Source organism: Alosa pseudoharengus, unplaced genomic scaffold (genome assembly GCF_046254945.1).
Source record: "Alosa pseudoharengus isolate Yale_2024_CS ecotype anadromous, Long Island Sound unplaced genomic scaffold, YU_APseudo_1.1 YU_APseudo_1.1_scf_5, whole genome shotgun sequence".
Classification (NCBI taxonomy): Eukaryota; Metazoa; Chordata; class Actinopteri; order Clupeiformes; family Clupeidae; genus Alosa; species Alosa pseudoharengus.
In genome coordinates this window covers 4,562,511-4,581,627 of record NW_027468837.1, presented here as the reverse complement: position 1 = coordinate 4,581,627, position 19,117 = coordinate 4,562,511, and the positions used below count along the sequence as shown (strand labels likewise).

The 19,117-nt window shown below is 40.1% G+C and overlaps 2 protein-coding genes across 3 annotated transcripts in view; both read right to left on the bottom strand.

Annotated features, from left to right (window-relative positions):
- Positions 1 to 1,929: 1,929 nt before the first annotated feature.
- On the bottom strand, positions 1,930 to 3,403 carry LOC143104445 (uncharacterized). The gene is made up of 2 exons (XM_076268516.1): positions 3,272 to 3,403; positions 1,930 to 3,155 (listed from the first exon to the last, which is right to left on the bottom strand). Exons 1-2 carry the CDS (start codon positions 3,376 to 3,378, stop codon positions 2,090 to 2,092), a joined length of 1,173 nt encoding a protein of 390 aa, XP_076124631.1. The 5' UTR covers positions 3,379 to 3,403; the 3' UTR covers positions 1,930 to 2,089.
- Positions 3,404 to 7,921: 4,518 nt separating this feature from the next.
- The window catches only part of ccdc71 (coiled-coil domain containing 71), a 29,278-nt gene continuing 18,082 nt past the window's right edge, over positions 7,922 to 19,117 (bottom strand). For both annotated transcript variants that reach the window (XM_076268153.1, XM_076268154.1), the window contains one exon: positions 7,922 to 9,676. In XM_076268153.1, the coding sequence (XP_076124268.1) occupies positions 8,607 to 9,623 (1,017 nt within the window). In that variant the 5' untranslated portion in view covers positions 9,624 to 9,676 and the 3' untranslated portion in view covers positions 7,922 to 8,606. The remainder of the gene's footprint in view (positions 9,677 to 19,117) is intronic.

Here is a 19,117-nt window from a genome sequence, read left to right as displayed (position 1 = left end):
AGGTAGTCAGGCTGGCTAAGTATTCAGAGGCTGTACATTTCCTAGTGTAGAGCAGGAGTTCTCACTTCTCAGTCAATTTCAATCCCACATATTTATTTTCTGTACAGAATTACAATTTCAACAGGATCACATAAATTGTAATCTGTTGTACAGAGGTACTTGAATCAAAATAATGCTGTTTGATTTTTAACCAAAACAATCACCATTTGGAAGTAACCCCAAAATCCTTTTTAAATGTGTTGAACTCCTGATTCTGGTACACATTACTATGGTATGTGTCAGTGCTTGTGTTACAGTTCTATATACTTATCCTTACTATATAATTTAAAATTGAACATTCAACTAATGTGACGAGAGTAGAATAATACTTTTTAACTGTATTTTTGTCTTTTTCAGGTGGACCTTTCAGCTGGAAATCCAGTTATCGGCGAGGTGATATGCAACTGCAAAGCTGGCCTGGGCCGTTGTGCACATGTTATTGGCTTACTGTACACATTAGCACACTACCAGAAGTTGGGATTGAAGTCTGTCCCCCCTGTGCAAAGCAAGACGTCATTGCCTCAAACCTGGCACATCCCTCAATGTTCGCTGGGTTTAACACCTAAACCCATTAATTTAGTGGAAATAAATAAAATAAAGCCACAGCAAAATGATCTGGCCCCTTGTCTGGGGTTGTCAGTAACCTTTATTGTCCAGTGTCACTTCCCCTTCCTTGTAAAGACTTTGCAGAGAGATTGCAAAGAAATCTTAATGAAATAGGAAGCACATGTCAGTTGGCATCTTTAATGAACTCCCAAACGTATGAGCCACAGTATATTCCATTACCTTATGGTGACATTCCTCTCGGGTCTGTCCTGGGTTATCATATTCAGCCTGTAGTAACCCCCTCTGATAACTATCCTCCCTTTGCATTGCCTCTCCAACCTTGTAGCTTCACCATTGTTCTGAGTCAGAAAGAGTTGGATTATTATAATGGCATTTCAGTGACACAATCAGACTCTGAACATATAGAGAAACAAGGAACCAAAATGACAGCAAACTTTGGCATTGTGTACGGTCTGAGCGCATTACATCAACTACCTTTAAAAGGGTGTGCTCAAGACGAGGTGACTTTGAGAGTCTCGCTGTCAACTTACAGAGGAATAAAAGACCAGTACAAACAAAAGCTATGCAAAGAGGCATCACAATGGAGCCAGTGGCTGCACAGAAATACACTTCAATCACTGGAAACAGTATCCTGCCATGTGGATTTGTGATTAACCCTGCCGCTCCTCACTTAGGCGCAACCCCAGATAGGAGAGTGATTGACCAATCTGAGGACTGCCCTTGTGTCCTCTTGGAAATTAAGTGTCCGGATAAAGATGCCTGTGTAGATTGTCCTTACCTCACACAAGATCTAGATGCCAATTTATCATTGAAAGAGGGCCACGAGTATGGATTTCAAATGCTTGGACAAATGGGTCTCACTGGGGCAACCTGGTGTGACTTCTTTGTCAGGTCTCACACTGACTTTCACTTACAGAGACTGTATTTTGATGCAAACATGTGGGCGGATGTGAAGCAGAAACTAGACTGCTTCTATTTCCAACACTTCTTACCAGCTCTTTTGAAGTGAAGAAGATGTAGTTTAGTGCAGCAAGTGTTATTTTCAGGATTGACTAATCAGTTCATCTTTCCTATTTGTACCACATTTTACACAACCTTTTGTGATTTATACAAATATGTAAGTAAAGAGCTGTTTGTACTTCATTATAAACGTCTGCTATGTTTTTTTCCACAAAACAAAATGTTACTACTCTACTGTAAATGACAATACAAACACAAAGTCTTACCTTCTTTCTGCACATTTATTAATTAATTTAGGTGTAAGCATAAACATTTCATACAAAGTGACTTTAACGTCAACATATACAGTGCAGTACAAGGATACAAGGATACAAGGAAGTTTATTGTCACATACATAGTGTACAGTGCGATGCACTATTGAATAACAAGTTATAAAAATAACATAAAATTGTAACATACAGTAACTTGAGCCCTGTTAAACATATGTACATGAATGAGACCATGAATGAGACTAATGGCACGATTAGAATAATGGGCCCTGAAAAGTTGTGAGCAGGGCACACACCTTCCATACTTGGTTTATAGACCCCATAGTGGTCATGGGTAATGTTCTGTCAAAGATATGGTATTCTTTAATTCTTCTAATAGCCCTTTCAACGTGAATCCTAAGATGAGCGATTTCCTGAGTCTTTGCCACCTGCTCTGTAGTAAGCTGTCTGTCAGACCTTAGGAATGGTGGTATTACTAGACTGACATTCATGGCAGACAATAGATCTCCAATAGGGAAGCCTTTGTCTGCCATCACCTCGTCCCCTTCCTCCAGCAAAGAGAGAATGCCTGAAGACTTAGTGATTTCTTTGTCTGATATTGACCCTGTGTACAAGTCACTAATGAATGTTACTGCACCATATGGGCTTATGCCAACTAAAGACTTAAGTGTGGTGGTTCCTTTGTAATGGGAATATGTTTCAGAATTTAGTACTTTTGAGCTGGGCCTTTGGACATGCAATTCTGTGCAGTCTAAGATTATTCTGGTACGTGGGAAAGTATTTTTGAAGGACTGAGGCATGAGTTCATTTACCGTCTGTCGTGAGGGCCAAATAGGAATAGATCCCAACGTGTAGTAGAGGAAATTTGTCCAAGTGATGCAAATTCTACTGACAGTTGTTTGAGATACATTAAAACGGGTAGCAAGGTCCTGCACTAAAAAACCCTGCCTCAAGCGGCACAAGAAGAGAAAGAACTGATCAATAAGAGGTAGGCTTTGCTCTTGAAATCCCTTTCTAATGATGGGCTGATCTGCTTGTTTTAGTCTTTTTGCTTGACTCCAACCTACCATGTTCTCAGCCGTAGGTTTCAAAGCCATAAAAACAGCCATGAGAGTCAGATAGTCTTTAAATCCTGTGTAGAACATAATTAGCCTGTCATCACATTGGAATCCTTCAAGAAAGAACCGGTTATTTCTTAGTTTCTCAAGCTCCTCCTCTTGTGATGTGATGGTCTTGCGTGCCTCTTGAAGCTGTTCCTCCAGTGGCAGGGGTCTTTGGTCGTAATCATGATCTGCATGTGGTAAACTTGTCTCCACGGTGCTGAAAAAAGTGCAAAGAAAAACAATGTTGCAATGTTGTAGCCGTCTGAGTAGTGTATTATGTCTTTTCACCTAACTGAGCAGTGTTAAAGCTTAGTAAACAAACATATGGATTACCTGGATGTGGATGTCAGGTCATCATCAGGTATGTCCTCTACACATGTGATAGCATCTGCATCACTGAACAACAATAGATACATGATTTTCCTTACATCCGATGACATTTAACTGATAGTGACATGTTGGCAGGTTAACTGTTTAGTTAACAATTACCTTGAAAGATTTTTTCATAAAGCCTAATAATTTGTAGAACTGAGTGAAGGAATTAAATAAAATGTCATAACTAAGAAACATGCTATTATTAATATTCTGCTGCCTGTCAGCTGACAATGTCTCAGTTAATAAGTTAAGTTTAAAGTCTGGATAGATTTCAAAAGTGACATAAAAGGAAAAACAGAACAATCTCTCAATCTGCATTTAGCTTCAACATTAAGTGTTCCTGCTTGCCAGTCTTTAGTTTATCACGTTGTACTTTTAGTTAATGACACTTGGTGGGTGTATATGTACGTTACCTTGTTCTGCTCAGTTTCCTCCGGCCAGGCTTAGAGGACCATGCAAACAGAGTCGGTACAGTCCCTTCCTTAACCCATTTACTCCTAAAATGCCTGCTAAAAACGCCTATAGAATCCTATGGCATTCTAGACTAAATAACCTTATTTCCTGAGGGTTTTCTGAAAACATACTAAAAATTGTCAACGTCTACCAAAATTTAATATCTAAGCCTCTGTAACACCTAGAAACATGAAATAAAAATCATGCTGCGCTACGCAGCATCCAGCGGGAGGGTCAATGTTGCGGTACGCAGCATCCAGCGGGAGGGTCAATGTTGCGTCATGCAGCATCCAGCGCGAATGGGTTAAGCTTCTTGAGTCCGGTTATTGTTTTGGTGAAGCAGTTCTCCGTGAAATGATCAGCACATACTCTCGTGTTTTCAGTAATCTGTCGAACGTGCACATTAGCGTCACTACAGCTACCAGTGTGGTCTATGATAAAATCTCAACCAAACGGCAGCTAACATCTACCACCACACATGTACAGTTATATTAATTAAACGTGTTTGGCCATTACAATTAGTCAGAGAGTGGCTGGTAAGTTTAGGGCACTTGCCTAAGCTGTACATCAAGTGAACCCCCACATTTTCAGCGCATTTTACAAGATATGAAACTAGTTAGCCATCGTCATTATCTACCGCTAGTTGTTGTAGCTCACGTTAACGTTAGTCCCCGGACTTGAATATCTTACCTGAAAATGTGGACCAATGTAGGTCAACCTAGTAACGGGGACGCTGGCCAGATGCGCCGCTCTGTTTGGCCTATTTTTGTTTGATTATTTTCTAATATTTACATAACTTGATTTACATATTTTTCTGATTTGTATATTTTATTCGTTAACATATCAACTCGTTCGTTGTTTTTGTTGTTTTTTGTTGCGTTTTTTTCCTTTCCATGGTGGTTTTTTGTCTGTTTTTGCCTAAGAGACGGCATTCCATTGAAAGTCCGTTATCTCCGTAACATTTAGGCCTAGAGCTACTATCCAACTCATCACGGACTCAGTGGCTGTTTCAGTCGGTTGACTGTCAGTTGGGAGTAAGACTCCAATCTATGAACTTAAATGGCTGATGTAGTCGGTTGACTCTCAGCTGTGACATCGGTGGCTGATCTAGTCGGTGGACTGTCAGCTGGCCTAACGCAAGAGAAGGACGCAGCTTGCTAGCTCTCTTTGGACTGTGTCAGTGTGAGCATGCCTTGCTGATGTTGGCCCTACGATACACTGCCCTACAACTTTTGCAGTTGTCATCTTTCAACGCGGCTATCAGCGAAAATGTGCTCGACCTATGCCGGGCAACGGGGATATTACGCAGGAAACGCTACATCCATCGAGGATCCGGCCGCATTGTCATCAAGCCGACAACAGAGGATGGTATCCTCCTGTATCCCTGTGTCCCTTCACTCAGGTTCAACTCCTCAACTCATCTTCCTAGTGCCTGTCAACAGCGATGGTCTGATGAGCGCGTCTCACCAGAGCGTAGGCCAACTGGCTCTGTCGTGTCAACTACAAGCCATCTCATCTACCGAAGTTCTACCCCAGCGATTACACAGCTAGAGTTGGACTAAGTTAACACGGACTTTTCTTTATTTTAATTTTATTTATATATTTTATTACTTGTTCATTTTTGTTTGTTGTCTGTCTTGTATGTCTACCGTTAGGTGTCTCAGGTACGCTGGCGATTACGCCGCTCCATCAGGCATCTTTTGTCTTGTGCGTCAATTGTTATTTTGTAAATGTGTTTGTTTGTCTTGATGTCGCGGGAACGCTGGCAACTACGCCGCTCCGTCCGGCATCTTTTGCCTTTTTGTTATCTGTAGTGTTTATGTAATCTTGGCTTCATTGAAAATGAGGGCTTCCCTCAATGACCCTCCGAGAATAAATAAAGGTTGAATGAATAAAAAAAAAATGAATGAATGAATGAATGTCTCTCCTTATTTTCACAATCCACTCTCGGCGTATTTTAGGATTCACTGGAAACCGATGGAACGTTTTATTCCGACATGAATCCCTCCGTTTGTAAGAATTACAATTGGGCACGCAGCAGTACCATGACATGGTGTTTCCAGGTCCGTAAACAAATAGCGATATCTATCTACTTCCGGAGAAGTTACAAACCGAGCCTCGTTCTGGCGCCAAGTGACGTAGGTGTCAAAAGCGAATTCCAACTCATGGAACGTCTCTCGGCCAATCAGAAACCAATAAATAGTTCCATAGAACCCAATTGTTGTATAACCTGGCTTAATCCCTTACTCTAGTTTTGTGCAACAGGCCTCTGGACTGAGCGGCGGTCATATTTTGTACCGTTTTGTGGTACATCTAGTTTATTCGCATTGTATATATGCCATGAATGAATCCATACAGAACTTCAACTAACATTAGTGGTTGGAGTCAGTGGGCTGGGACAATGCAATACTGACTTAACTCGCACATTCCGAATCCGATTAGTTTCCATGCACACCATATTCTGGATTTATTGGGAATAATGACAATATTCCCATTCCACTTAAGTCATGCTTATTCCTAGCCTGGAAGCCAGCCGACCTAGCCCTCCCCACATTATTTGAGGTCGGGAAGTTCGGTCTGGAATTGTTCCGTTGTAGAGCAACTAAATCCCATTAAAACAAAAGTAATGTGTTTTGCCAGATTCCTTGTGGTTTCTTATAAGAATGGTACACATTTTACAAATTCTGCCAGGGTAAGTAAACTTATGAGCATAGCTGTAACTATACTTATACCTTCGACTAATTTAGTGTATAATCCGATGTGAATGTTGCAAATTGCACTTAGAAATGAAATGCAGTTAATTCAGCCTAACGACATACAATTTGCAATGCAGAACAATGTTATTGGGCCATTAACACCAAGAACGACAACTATAACGATAACATGAAGAACAGAATCGTCAGGGATCACTTTCAGAGCGATTTTGAGAACGACAAACAGCTGAGAGAGAATCAGTATCCATCACATTTTAGCCATATAATTCATTAACATTGGGAGACCTTCCTTATCGTTGGACAGTGTGGATGCTTTTATCATTATAGTTATCGTTCCTGGTGTGAACAACCTTTTAGACATAATGTGCAGTTAATTTAACCACAAAACTCGCAATGCATTACAATACCTACCATAGGAGATAAATTTCATTTTAAGGTTGGGTTTTTTCCTACCCAATTTAGGAGAGCCAGCATAAAGCCAGTTTACATCATACAGTCTAAACCATATCTATAAACTTATCAGATGTTTTCCCACAAAGCTATCCATCTTTATGACTGATATATAGGATATCCTGTGATGTCATACACTTCATAAATTGAGGTTGTCCGTCATCTCTGCAGAAAGAAATTGCAGTCGAGACCGATTTGTGGTACCTCGGTGGTAGAATGAACAGTCATTTGCAGTAATTTCCCCATACCACCAAATTTTTTCATATGAATTTTAATTAGTCTCTGAACACTTAAAACAAATGTACAACACTGACAAGTTAATCAAAACTTTCTCACAGACTCAACTATGAGACTGTATGGGAGATGAGCGGAAACAATCAATAGGGAAGAATTCAGATTTTTTTTCAGAAATGTACTATTTAATAATACACTGTTAAAGGGCTTTGAGCTAATTTAATGTTTCACCAGTTTCAAGTGTCCATACATGCCCTTCCTAGAAATAAATAACTACAAAATTTATAACAAAAATGAACAAAAGTTAATGGCTGGCAAAAAAAAAAAATGGTCTAAACCATTCTATGGAGTTTGCCTACAAGTGGACACTGGCACTAATTAAAAACTCATAACAAGTGTTCGTCTTCAGCCACAAAACCAAGACCAAATACAAGATCCTGTAAGCCAAAGTAACTGAGCATGATAGTTTTTTGGTCTCCACAAGTTCCCAAATATATGTCTTATAGTAATTCCAAATAATTTATTGGTGAAAATGCTTTTTGTAGACATGCCACTTTCAACAAACAAAAAAAGGATTTCCATTTCCTTGCAGAAAACCCTAGGCTCCTCCTATAGTTCTAAACTGTGTATGTACATAAGTTAAGCAGATCATTAAATTATCCAGCGATAATGCTGCCATTTAACCTCTACTAAAATCGCATCATAGACCAACGAACCAATAAAGAAATTGAATTGTTAACAATTAAGAGGATGTTGGCATAAAAAAAATCAATTTTAATTTGTTGATGTAAGCTGTAAGAGGGCAGTCTTCACACTTTGTGTCTACATGATTATAGACACAAACAAGATCACATTTGTTGGGGACAGAGGGTGGTGACAACTGAAACAAACAAAAAAAGAGACCCCTTTTATAACGATAATGCAGATGAAAACACAGGCTTAAAAATGTATTTGTCCACATCAAAAATGTAAGGCAGTTGAAGACTAGCTAAAATCAACTTAATATAAAAGTGCTTCCAATCAACAAACCAATAGGAAGATTATGTACAAATAGCCAAATATCATACAAAATGGAGTGGCCTCCAGGGCAATTGAGTGGCATAGAACAGATAGGTATTAGACAGCTAAGAGGAACTCCCTTTGACACAAAAGAAACAAAAGTATCACTTTTTGTCAGTAGTACACACCAAACCCTCTCAAATCTTATGGACTTCATATTAACAGTCATCCATTTTGACAAGGGAATGAGGGGAATCAAGGATGTTCTGAACACTGCCTCACAAAAAATCGTCAATCCCACCTTGAATTCTTATCAGCAGTAAAGCTCACCAGAGTACATGCCTGTTCTTTGCAATGTCACTTTATAATGTTCGCCATAAAATATTTTCACAATGACAGCCATGAGCACAGCCAAGAAAAAAATAGATACTATAGTTACTGTTCTATACAGGATGGACAATGAGCGGTTGAATCTGTATAACTGGTGATAAATTAACTTGAAAAATTTGTTGTGCCTTCCTCCTGACCTCTTCATCTGTGAATGAGTCATCCACTTTGATAACTTTCCAGAGGAGACTATTATCAGTCTGCCCAAGTTCACAATTGTTTGTCAGCAAAGAGTGGGATCCAGGCACGCACTCATGACATCCGATAATCTTCATGGACTTCTTGGTCCTCCAATCTAGGTCATTACTGACCGTTTTGCCATTATGGTTTTCTTTCAAATGAATGCCATTCTGAACAATGAAGGGAGCAGAATCTCCAATGAGAGTCATGTCAGTCCTCACAGGTCGGGATTGCACATGTCTGTTGTTCAAAGATACAACTGTTGTGGGTTGGCCTGTAGTCCTCAAAGGCTGACAAGGAATACCTGACAAACTAGGGGGGCAAATAGTAGATCGAGCCATCGTGTACGTGTCCAGGTGGATCTGCAGTCTTGCAGTGGGGCCTCCTGACAACCCCTGTATATTAGTCAGCTTTAGACATTGAGTCTGAGAGGGTATTCCCATCCGAAGATGTTCTCTGCAGTTCACTGTGTGCTTAAGAGCATCAGCTGAAAGGTTTGTCAGCAAAATCTTGGGTTGGTTTTTCAGAATGACTTTCGCTGCTGAGCTTAGCAGTGCATAGTTTACTTCTTTCTTTTTTACTAGAGGTTTGCGGCCTCTCTTTTTAGAAGGCTTTGATATCTTGCATTGAGCTCTAGCCATAGCTTCTGATGTGAGAGGCTCTGTTGTGCAGGATCTGTACCCATACACATCTTTGCTTTTCAAAACTGTGGGTTTGTGACCTTCCTCACGGAGTTCCTGCAGAAAAGACACCATTTGTTGCTCAGTGTCAGACATATCCTTCGATATAGGGTTAAACACACGCAACGCTTCTATAAGGGCAGTCTGTCCCGCTGAGGCAAACCTGGCCCAGGACAAAACTGCCCGTTCAGCAGTTTGTTCTTCATGACTCATGGCATATACCCACAGAGGAAATCCTAGCTTGAAGGTTCCCTGCAGAAATGAACCTGTAAAAAGAATGTTAAATACTTTTAGAAAGTTTACATGTTTCAAAAAGACATACAACAGCTACTATGTAGGTTTTAAATCCTTCAGACTATGGTTTCAGCAAAACATTGTGAGCTAAATATGAGGGCAGGGTTCAACAATAACTCTAGAACAAGATCCCTAGAATAACACTAGAATGGTAGAATAGAGTTTTTTTTTTTTAGAGTGTGTGTGTAAACACAGCATGTGTGTATGCATTAGTGTTGCACGGTGCACCGATGCTACAAAAGTATCGCAATACCCTAAAATTAAAAACGTCACAATACCTAATTGTATTAGTAGTGATACTTTTATGAATGACAGTGTTGTTTTGGAGTGAGATACGCATTTCATGTCAGTGTGCATAATGCAAGTGATGCAATGGCCGCACAGCAGCAAATAATAATAGGCTAAGGCTAACCTAGGCTATGGAATTTAGTTAATTTAGGCCCAGAGCTAGTGAGCGGAGCTGAGCGGTGCGAATATCCCGCTCCTCGCTCAGGTGGCTATTCACTCGGCCGCGTCTCCGCTCAAATTCACACCGCTCAATTTCGCTCCCCGCTCCACTTAAAAATTCTCCCACTCCAGTAGGGCTGGGCAATATATCGGCGATTTAACATATTTAATAATGGACCATTTTATAAGCCACTTGTTCTTCTGTGTTCAGACCGTTCAGACAGCCGCAGCTCTCTCGTGTTGCTCAACTGCACCCCTTGCGTATGCAGTGCACGTTCACGCTCCCAGCACTACAAACTTTCAAACATGGCGGACACAGATTTTGTTTACCATGCTCGGAGTTTGGTGCTGGGCTGGTGGGTGCTCACTCACTTGGCACGTAAACGGTTAGACCAAGAATTCTCGTTTGTGAAATCAAAATTCCACTGGAGCTCTAAGCAGTTTTGTACACGCAGCCTTACAACACTGTTTACAGCTCTTCGAGTCACTGTACAATGTCATTTTTGGTACATATAGCTAATTTAAATACACGTATGGGGTGGGTGCTTGCGTTTCTTTAGTAATCCGCCATTTGTATAGAAATTAAGTGACACATACATGCAAAAGGGTGAAAATAGATCACGGGCAGAAATAGGTGACTTTCCGACCGGCGAACATATATCGCCGAATCTCTGCATGATGGTGCACAATGCCCTGCCTAGCTAGTTGGGGGCTTAACAAAAAGGGACTCGTTGCCATAACAACGGACAACGGGAGCAACATAAGGAGAGCAGTGGAGCTCAACGAGTGGCAAAGGATGCAGTGCTTTGGACATAGGCTTCATTTAGCTGAATTGTTTAGAACTATTTCATTCTTATTGATAGCAAGTCACACATGTCCAGGCCATCAAAAATTTGCTTGTCATCTAGGCCAGCGGTTCCCAAACTTTTTTCACCGCGGACCACCTTCTACATGCTGACCCCCACCATCCGAAAAGTAACACATTCTATAGACGCATTCCAGGCATCATTAGCCGCCCTACATGATAACAAATAACAAAATCAAAATGTGCAACCTGTCTATGAACTCTCACGATAAAAAAAAAAAACAGTGTGGAGAACAACATTAGACTGGTTAGATACTGCAGCACCTCACTGCAAACCACGCACTGTGGCTTTGAGTATAGTACTCTCCCAATCCACGTGAAGCCTATAGGCCTGCCTCATCATAGGCTACTTTCGTTTTCTTTGCGCAGTCTTTTCTGTCTTGTCCTTTCTTTTATCCACCTGCGCTCCACCTTCATCATTCTGCCCCCCCATCCCATTGTTACCTGTTTCCTGCTCTGTTTCTCTCGCTTCTCTTCTTCAATCGCTTTAATTAGCCCTTTTGGACAGTGTCCCTGTTTTTAGCCAGTTTGCCATGTTTGCGTAGCCTTCTACACATAGTTTCGTGGAAGTAGAGGCTAATGCGGCAGATATTCTGGCTTCCCCCAGAAAATCACATGCATTGTCTATTGTACGCCTATTGGTAGCCTATGGATACGCTGTGGCTAGAAGGATACATGGCTTTTAAGACCCCATATGGAAAATTCATATTTTTTAATGAGGTTTTATCACTGAAAACAATTATTTCTGAAAAATTTGGCCAAAGTTGAGATGTGGGAAAACTCGTGGTTTCACTTTCATCAAGGGAAAACAGCACTGTTGCATTGCGACATGTTCCCTCGTTCGTTTGAAATCTCTGATTGACCACCTGTTCGAGGGATTTGCGACAGCCTTTCCCAGCTTTTTAACATGTATAGTATAAGTAAGTATATATACTCTTTTGATCCCGTGAGGGAAATTTGGTCTCTGCATTTATCCCAATGTGTGAATTAGTGAAACAAACTCAGCACACAGTGAGGTGAAGCACACTAATCCCGGCGCAGTGAGCTGCCTGCAACAACAGCGGCACTCGGGGAGCAGTGAGGGGTTAGATGCCTTGCTCAAGGGCACTTCAGCCGTGCCTACTGGTCAGGGTTCGAACCAGCAACCCTTCGGTTACAAGTCCGAAGCACTAACCAGTAGGCCACGACTGCCCAATGCAATGTTTGTAGCATATCACTGTTCAACAGAATTATTTTTAAAAACGGAGGGGATATAGGCTATCAGTTTTTTCCTAATAGCCTACCCTACTACGTATCTCTTAGATTTTGCTAATGAGTGTTGTAGGCTAGGAGTTATTGATGGCACCAACTTTTACAAAAGACCAGAAAACAAGTTAAGGCATTTGTGGAGAAGAAGGATGGTTTGTGTGTTTTCTTCCTACACCTCACGGTAAGCTATTTTGTTGCTCTGATTGGTTAGGTCTATCCAATTGAGTGCATAGGCATTCCCCCCCTGTATCGGTTGAAACACGCCCCATAATTACGTCTAAATGGAGCAGTATCCGACTCATATTCTGACTAGAATTGAGTATGACTACGTCAGGCTAACACTTTGCTCGTTCTGTTTAAAATATCAATATACAGTACCCTCCAGAATTATTGCCACCTCGTGCTAAAGTTGACTAAAATCTGGTTTAAAAACTAATCTGTTGGTGATGAGAATTAGGAAAAAATCATAAAGAAATAAATATTTTAACAAAAACACGTTGCTCACAATTTGTTTGTCTTTACAAAAGCTCCCCAGATCGTCCAGATTCCTAAGTCCACACTTGTGCATTCTCCTCTTTGACTCACCCCACTGTTTTTCTGTGGAGTTTAAATCAGGGGACTGAGATGGCAATGGCCGAAGCTTGATTTTGCAGTCAGTAAACCATATTTATTTTGATCTGGATCTGTTCATTAACCTGATGAATGATCTAATCATGACCAACGTTTAGTATTTTGGCAGGGATTGAAAGATTTCCTTTGAGAATGTTCAGGTTTTTCTTGTTGTTGGTGATACCATGCACCTTAATTAGATTCCCAAGGCCTTTGGGAATATAAACAGCCCCACAACAGCACAGCCCCTCCACCATAATTCTTATTAGGTATGGGGTTCTTTTCAGTATAGTCATTCTTCAATGTACACCTAAAGTGTTCCTAGCCAAAGAGCGCAATTTTCATTTCATCTGACAATAGACCACACTCCAGACAAAGTCACTGTACTATTCAGTAACTCCTGCCGTTTACATTGGTAATTAAATGACTGGACAGGCGTTTACCTAGCATTCCCTCTAAATAAGCTATTAGCAGTGAGGTCACTTTTGAAAATTGTTTGTGGGACTTGGTGACTCCAAGATGACACCTTTGTCTAACTCTCCAATTGTGGTCCTTATGGAATTTTTTAGCATATCTTACCATCCCCCATACTGTACGTGGGGGCGAGATAACCATGGGTCCTTGTCCAAGCATTTTTGTCACATTTCCAGTTGATTAGAACCTTTCAATCATTGTTTTAACTGTAAATAGGCATTTTCAACAAAGTACCTAGTTTTTATAAACATTCTCTGACTTACAAATGTCAACACACTTTCTTTTTATTTAAATTTAGTGTATTCTCTTGTCTTTCTGATGTAGAAAAATGACAAGAGGATTTAGCCTCTGTCACTTTATTTTCATACTTTAGTGATGAAGTACCTCTGAAAGTTCACAGACACTCTGATTAACTTAACAACAAAGTTAAAATTAGATAGGGAAATGCTTCTGTTAGGTTTATACATATAAGATTTTCTAGGGGTGCCAATAATTGTGAGCAACGTGTTTTCATTAAAAATATTTATTGCTTTATGAGATTTTCTTTTTTCTCAGAATACATTTTCTTCCCTTCAAGGGTGCATTTTTCCTTGTTGTTTTCATTGTGAGAGTACAATGAATCATCAAAAGATCATTTTTTATTCCTGTTTTTAGTCAACATTACCAAAGGTGCCAATAATTCTGGAGGGTACTGTATATCGTATATCGCCAATCAGCTCCAAAATATCAGGATATCAGTTTTGGTCCATATCGCCCAGCCCTACGCTCCAGTGAAATCGCTCCACGCTCCAATTTAAAAGAGAGAGAAATAATCTAAAAGCCAAATTGTCACCTTAAACAGAAAACTTAAAACTCAAAGAACTAAGAGCAACGGCAATATATTCCACTCATAGAACATTTATTTTAAAAGAACACCGATAGTGCAACAACAAACAAGCTTGGCAACATCAACACACATAAGCCTAAAACTAAAGAGATCAGTGTGATTAATTGCCTACAGCAGGGGTCTCCAACCTTTTTTGGAGTGAGGGCTACCTGAAGGACCCGAAATCATTTGGAGGGCTACTCATTTGAAACAAACAGACCCTCACCCCTTTTTTGCAATAGTAGGGCCTAATCCTCCTAAATAGGCCTATGTGATTTTTACTTTTAAATTATCAATATTGTAGGCCTATAGTAGCCTAGAAATCTAGACGCACCCTAGCGGCGGCAAATTAATTTGCTCAGCCTGTACGTCTAGTATAAAACCATAGGTATTTCTATTGGCTGACGCCGTGGACCTCATCCAATCACAGTGCTCTATTTTGTTAGAGAGTCTTAAGGCGGGCTTAACAGGATAACGACAGTCCTGCGACGGTGAACAACAAGGAAGGTGGCTATGGCGAACGAAGAGCGGTTGTTTCAATTAGAGTTCTCAACGGGTCAGGTCGGCCCGACAAACCCGACGGGACCCGTAGGTTCGGGCCGGGTTCGGGTCGAAAATATAAGCAAATGACTCGGGTCGGGTCGGACCTCGGGCTTAATCTTTTCTGCTCAGTGAAAAAAAAAAACATTTAGCCTATTAATCAGCGCAGCTGTTCACCGTAAAGAAAGTCTGCTGCTGCGTGCAACGTGCATGAGAGGGGCAGACCTGCCGCTGCGTGCACGCCTTTAGCCTGGAGAAGAAGATGGAGTTGTTGAAAAGTAGGCTAAACTTGCCGCAGGTGAATTCACCATCGCTACTACAGGAGTGGGAAAATCAGAGGTCTGGAAAGTGGCTGGATTCTGATGGAAATTCTTCAGGTTATGTGCAATGCTCAAAATGCAAGGTGCTGATGAAATATGTGACCCTGCAAGGCGAAACCAGTCGCTTTGGTAAAATTTACAAAATGAAGTTATTGTGCTCATATGAACGCCCATAAACTAAGCTTTCCAACGATATGTTTATCAAGGGTACTGTATTGCAAAAAGTACCGCATCCAAAGTTGGCATGGTTCTTCCATCACGATATGCCAGAAGAGGAGAAAATCACCATTTTAAGTGATTCACGCTAATGTGTTGAATCTTCACCTAAATAAAGTCAGGGTTTAACAGTCAAAATGTAGCCTAAGCTTTTGTTTTACGTCGGGCCGCAGGCCGGGTTCGGGCAGATAATTCATGTTGATGTGTCGGGTTACATCGGGTCGGGTTGTAATTTTCAGGCCCGTTGAGAACTCTAGTTTCAATCGGCGTTGGCGTCAACTTTGGAGGAGTTGGACTTATGCTTTTTTTGAAAGTTGAGCAACACAATGCACTTAAGTCATTCCTTTCGAAGAAGGATGTATTTGCCGTTTTGCCGACCGGATACAGATATGGTCATAGCGCTGGCCTATTGCATGCCTAGGCAGTTTGAAAGACAATTCTCTGCCCACCCCTTGAATTAAGCGAGGTGAATGGTTCGATTCCAGACTATACATTTCAATGATATAGGATGGCCCGCCAGGCTAGGCCTATAGGCTAAGTCTTTATATATTAAGCAACTATTTTCATCTGATTCTTCGATACTTTAATATCAATATGCAACACTACCAACATTTTATGTTCAGTTTGTTCATTTAAAAGTTTGCATGGGGAATCTAATCTCATTTGTTTAAACAAAAAAGCAATCTTTTTGTGCAATTAATAATTTAGGTTACAATTTTTAGCATTACCCACCATTATGAATTCAGGGGTTGTTTAAGTTCTGATTTCAGTAGACAATTCGGTTTTAACTAGTGCTGTCAGTTAGACGCGTTATTAACGGCGTTAACGGAAACCTATTTTAACGGCGTCAATTTTTTTATTGCGAGATTAACGTTCATTTTGGTGTAACAAACTTTGTAGTTTTTTCACATGCTGTTGCAACAACTAGTAACGTTAGAACAACTACAACACCACACCGATCTAGCCAGACCGGAAACTAAACACTGACGAATGGAATGGAACGGAACGTTGTATGTGCTGCATACACGCCCCCTTTTAGGGGGAAGATGACTGATATAATGGAAATCTATGCTGCATCAAAGTGGAGAGCAAAACATGCTCATAGTAAACTTACTAAATCTTGAAACAAACATGAAAAAGCACAAAAAAAGGTTGGTGCAAGAGTTGTCTGTGTGTTTATGGGATTAATGTGACCATGTTCCTATGTTTTGCTCTCTCCAGTTTACTAACAGGAGTGTCACGAATGTATCGATAGGCACAGTCAAACTGCCCGTGGCTGACTATAATTAAGTTCAGCAAGCTTAACTTTACATGTCATAACATCAACTAAACATAAGTCACACATTCATTCTATCACTTGTAATATGAACGTAGCCTATTTCCTACAACTAGGTGAGATAATTGGCTATGTTATACTGAAGTTCCACAGTTAGCTAGCGAGCAAGCTAACCATTTTGCATGGAATATTATGGTAAGTGTACATGCTAAATTTGTATAATACATGGGGTATTGCAAACGAATTAGGTTGGTAATGTACATCGTATCGACATGAGTAAGTTACATAAACATAATTCTTCATAACTGCCGTGTTAGTAAAATGATTGAATGTCCTGTGAATTAATAACTAGATGTAACGTCAACGTGTGATTACTAGCTGTCTTTCAATGATATAATGTTAACATGTTTTCCGCTAAAATGGGGCGTGATGCAGATAAAATATATCTTTATGATGATATGGCGCCATTAGTAGGCTACGTAAAGGCATGCTGCACACACTTGGTTGGGCTAACGAGCCGGCCAAAGAGTAGTAGCCTAGGCTGACGCATTAGTTGTATGCCGCCAAATATTTTTTCACCGTCACTTGTTCTGTTATCAACATTCCTCTTTGGCTGCTACTATTTGCGATGCACTCTGCTTTCGACATTCATTTACATTAGATTCCATTCTTTTCAATACAACTCCGCACACCAGCATCGCACTTTGCTGCCGTGTAAATCACGATTCAGTTATATTTGGTCGCTGCTCCATAAAAGCCATTGTTCATCCAGTGTTTGCCTGTCAAAAACTTCGGCGTTGATGTGTGTGGCAAGTGACAGTGCACCATAGACTGTAGGCCTATAAAATGGCAATGCACTCATGTTGAAAAGCTCCTTATTTTCAACTGAACTTAAAGATAATGAATATAGTATGAATATAATATTTTCTGTCTGTTATGCCCTTTACAATGTGTGTAGGCCTACATTTTGTGCATGCACTTCTGCAGTAGCATTTATTTCAGTTTATATCAGATATATTTCTGAAGAATATATTGTGTTGCCTCAGGTCTGCTGCACATCTTTTGAAATTTGATTTGAAATAATCAAATAGACCTATGTCTTAAAGTTCAGTTAATAAAGTAACTTGCTTTGCTTTCATTTGAATCCCAATCAAGATAAAGCATAATTGCTCCTGGACTCCTGGAAAGTTCAGAAATGCAAAATAATAGAATTTTAATCATATGATAAAATATGTGATTAATCGTGATTAACTATAGGAATTCAGCGATTAATCGTGATTAAAGATTTTAATCGTTTGACAGCACTAGTTTTAACATTTCAATAATAATCTCCCACACCACCCTAACTTATGAAGACTAGAGGTGGGTCGGTCGCGAACAAACTAGTTTGTTCGAACGGGTCTTTAAAATGAATGACCTGGTTCGCCTTTCCAGTTCTTGTTCGTTCTTTCGTTCGTCGCTTTATCACACTGACCTAGTGCTGCTGTGAATGCCTATGGCCAGGCTTCTTAAGGCGAGAGCCAAACCAATCGTATGCTGTTGTCTGTATTGTTTCTAAAACGTTCTCATCGAATTAGCCAATGGCATGACAGAATAGCAACCGTTTCCATGAAAAAAAAAATGGGCTAGTGAGACTAGTGGGAGAGCATACGAAAAAAATAACGATAATGGTTTACATTAACAATTCCATTTTGCATTTCAATATTGGCATTTACATTTAAATATCTGTCTAATGGTAAATGCATGCTGTCTTTGTATTTTCTGTGTCATGCCAGGTTAATAAATGTCTCTTCAATCTGTCTCGTTCGTTCGTTCTCACGCCAAGACCCTCCACCTGTTTCACTTCGGTCTGTCGTTCTCGTTAAGTCAGTCACTCGTTCTTGGCTAGAAGCAGAGTGATTATGGCTCTGTAGCCTGGGCATAAAAAAAAAAAAGGTTTGGTTCCTGTTGGTTGTCAGTTGAGGCCATGGGTCGGTAGGGAATTTTTTTTTTTTTTTTCCAGTGGCAGTAAGGGATAGGTAGAAAATCAATCCCACCAGGATTCCGCGAGGTTTTTTGAGACTGTTGCGACCTAAAATGCCTGGATGGAAGTTGCGGTGATTTTAGCTGTTTCTTGTGGAGAAATTGCGGGAGGAAGTGAAAATTGCAAGAATAGTTTAAATTTAGGGCAATTAAGGTTAGTAAGACCAAAATCACACTGATAATCTTGATGCTTATTAAAAAGGATAATCAAAGGTAAACAGTAAGGATTACAGAAAATCAAAGTAGGCCTACTTTATTTGTGAAAATGCTTTGACTGAGGTAATTCACAAAGCATTATAGTAGAACTGTCCAAAAAAGACAGTCACCTAAAGAGATGGCATCATGTCATATGTTTCAATACATTCATATATTTTGTAATTCATATTAAGTTCACATCTTTTTAATAATTCATAGTCTGTGGCCTGCATAATTACTAATATCCAAGTAAGTATCTAGTAATTTCATATTGATTTAAACTATTTGACTACACTTCTGTTTAATGTCATTACATTGGTGGTGTACGTCTAATTG

What these genes read in the sequence shown, in the direction of transcription:
- LOC143104445 (XM_076268516.1), bottom strand. Translation starts at nt 3,378, where the DNA reads ATGTCATCGGATGTAAGGAAAATCATGTATCTATTGTTGTTCAGTGAT. An exon ending in GACCTGACATCCACATCCAG is followed by an intron (nt 3,156 to 3,271) that starts GTAATCCATATG and finishes CACTTTTTTCAG; the next exon opens with CACCGTGGAGACAAGTTTAC.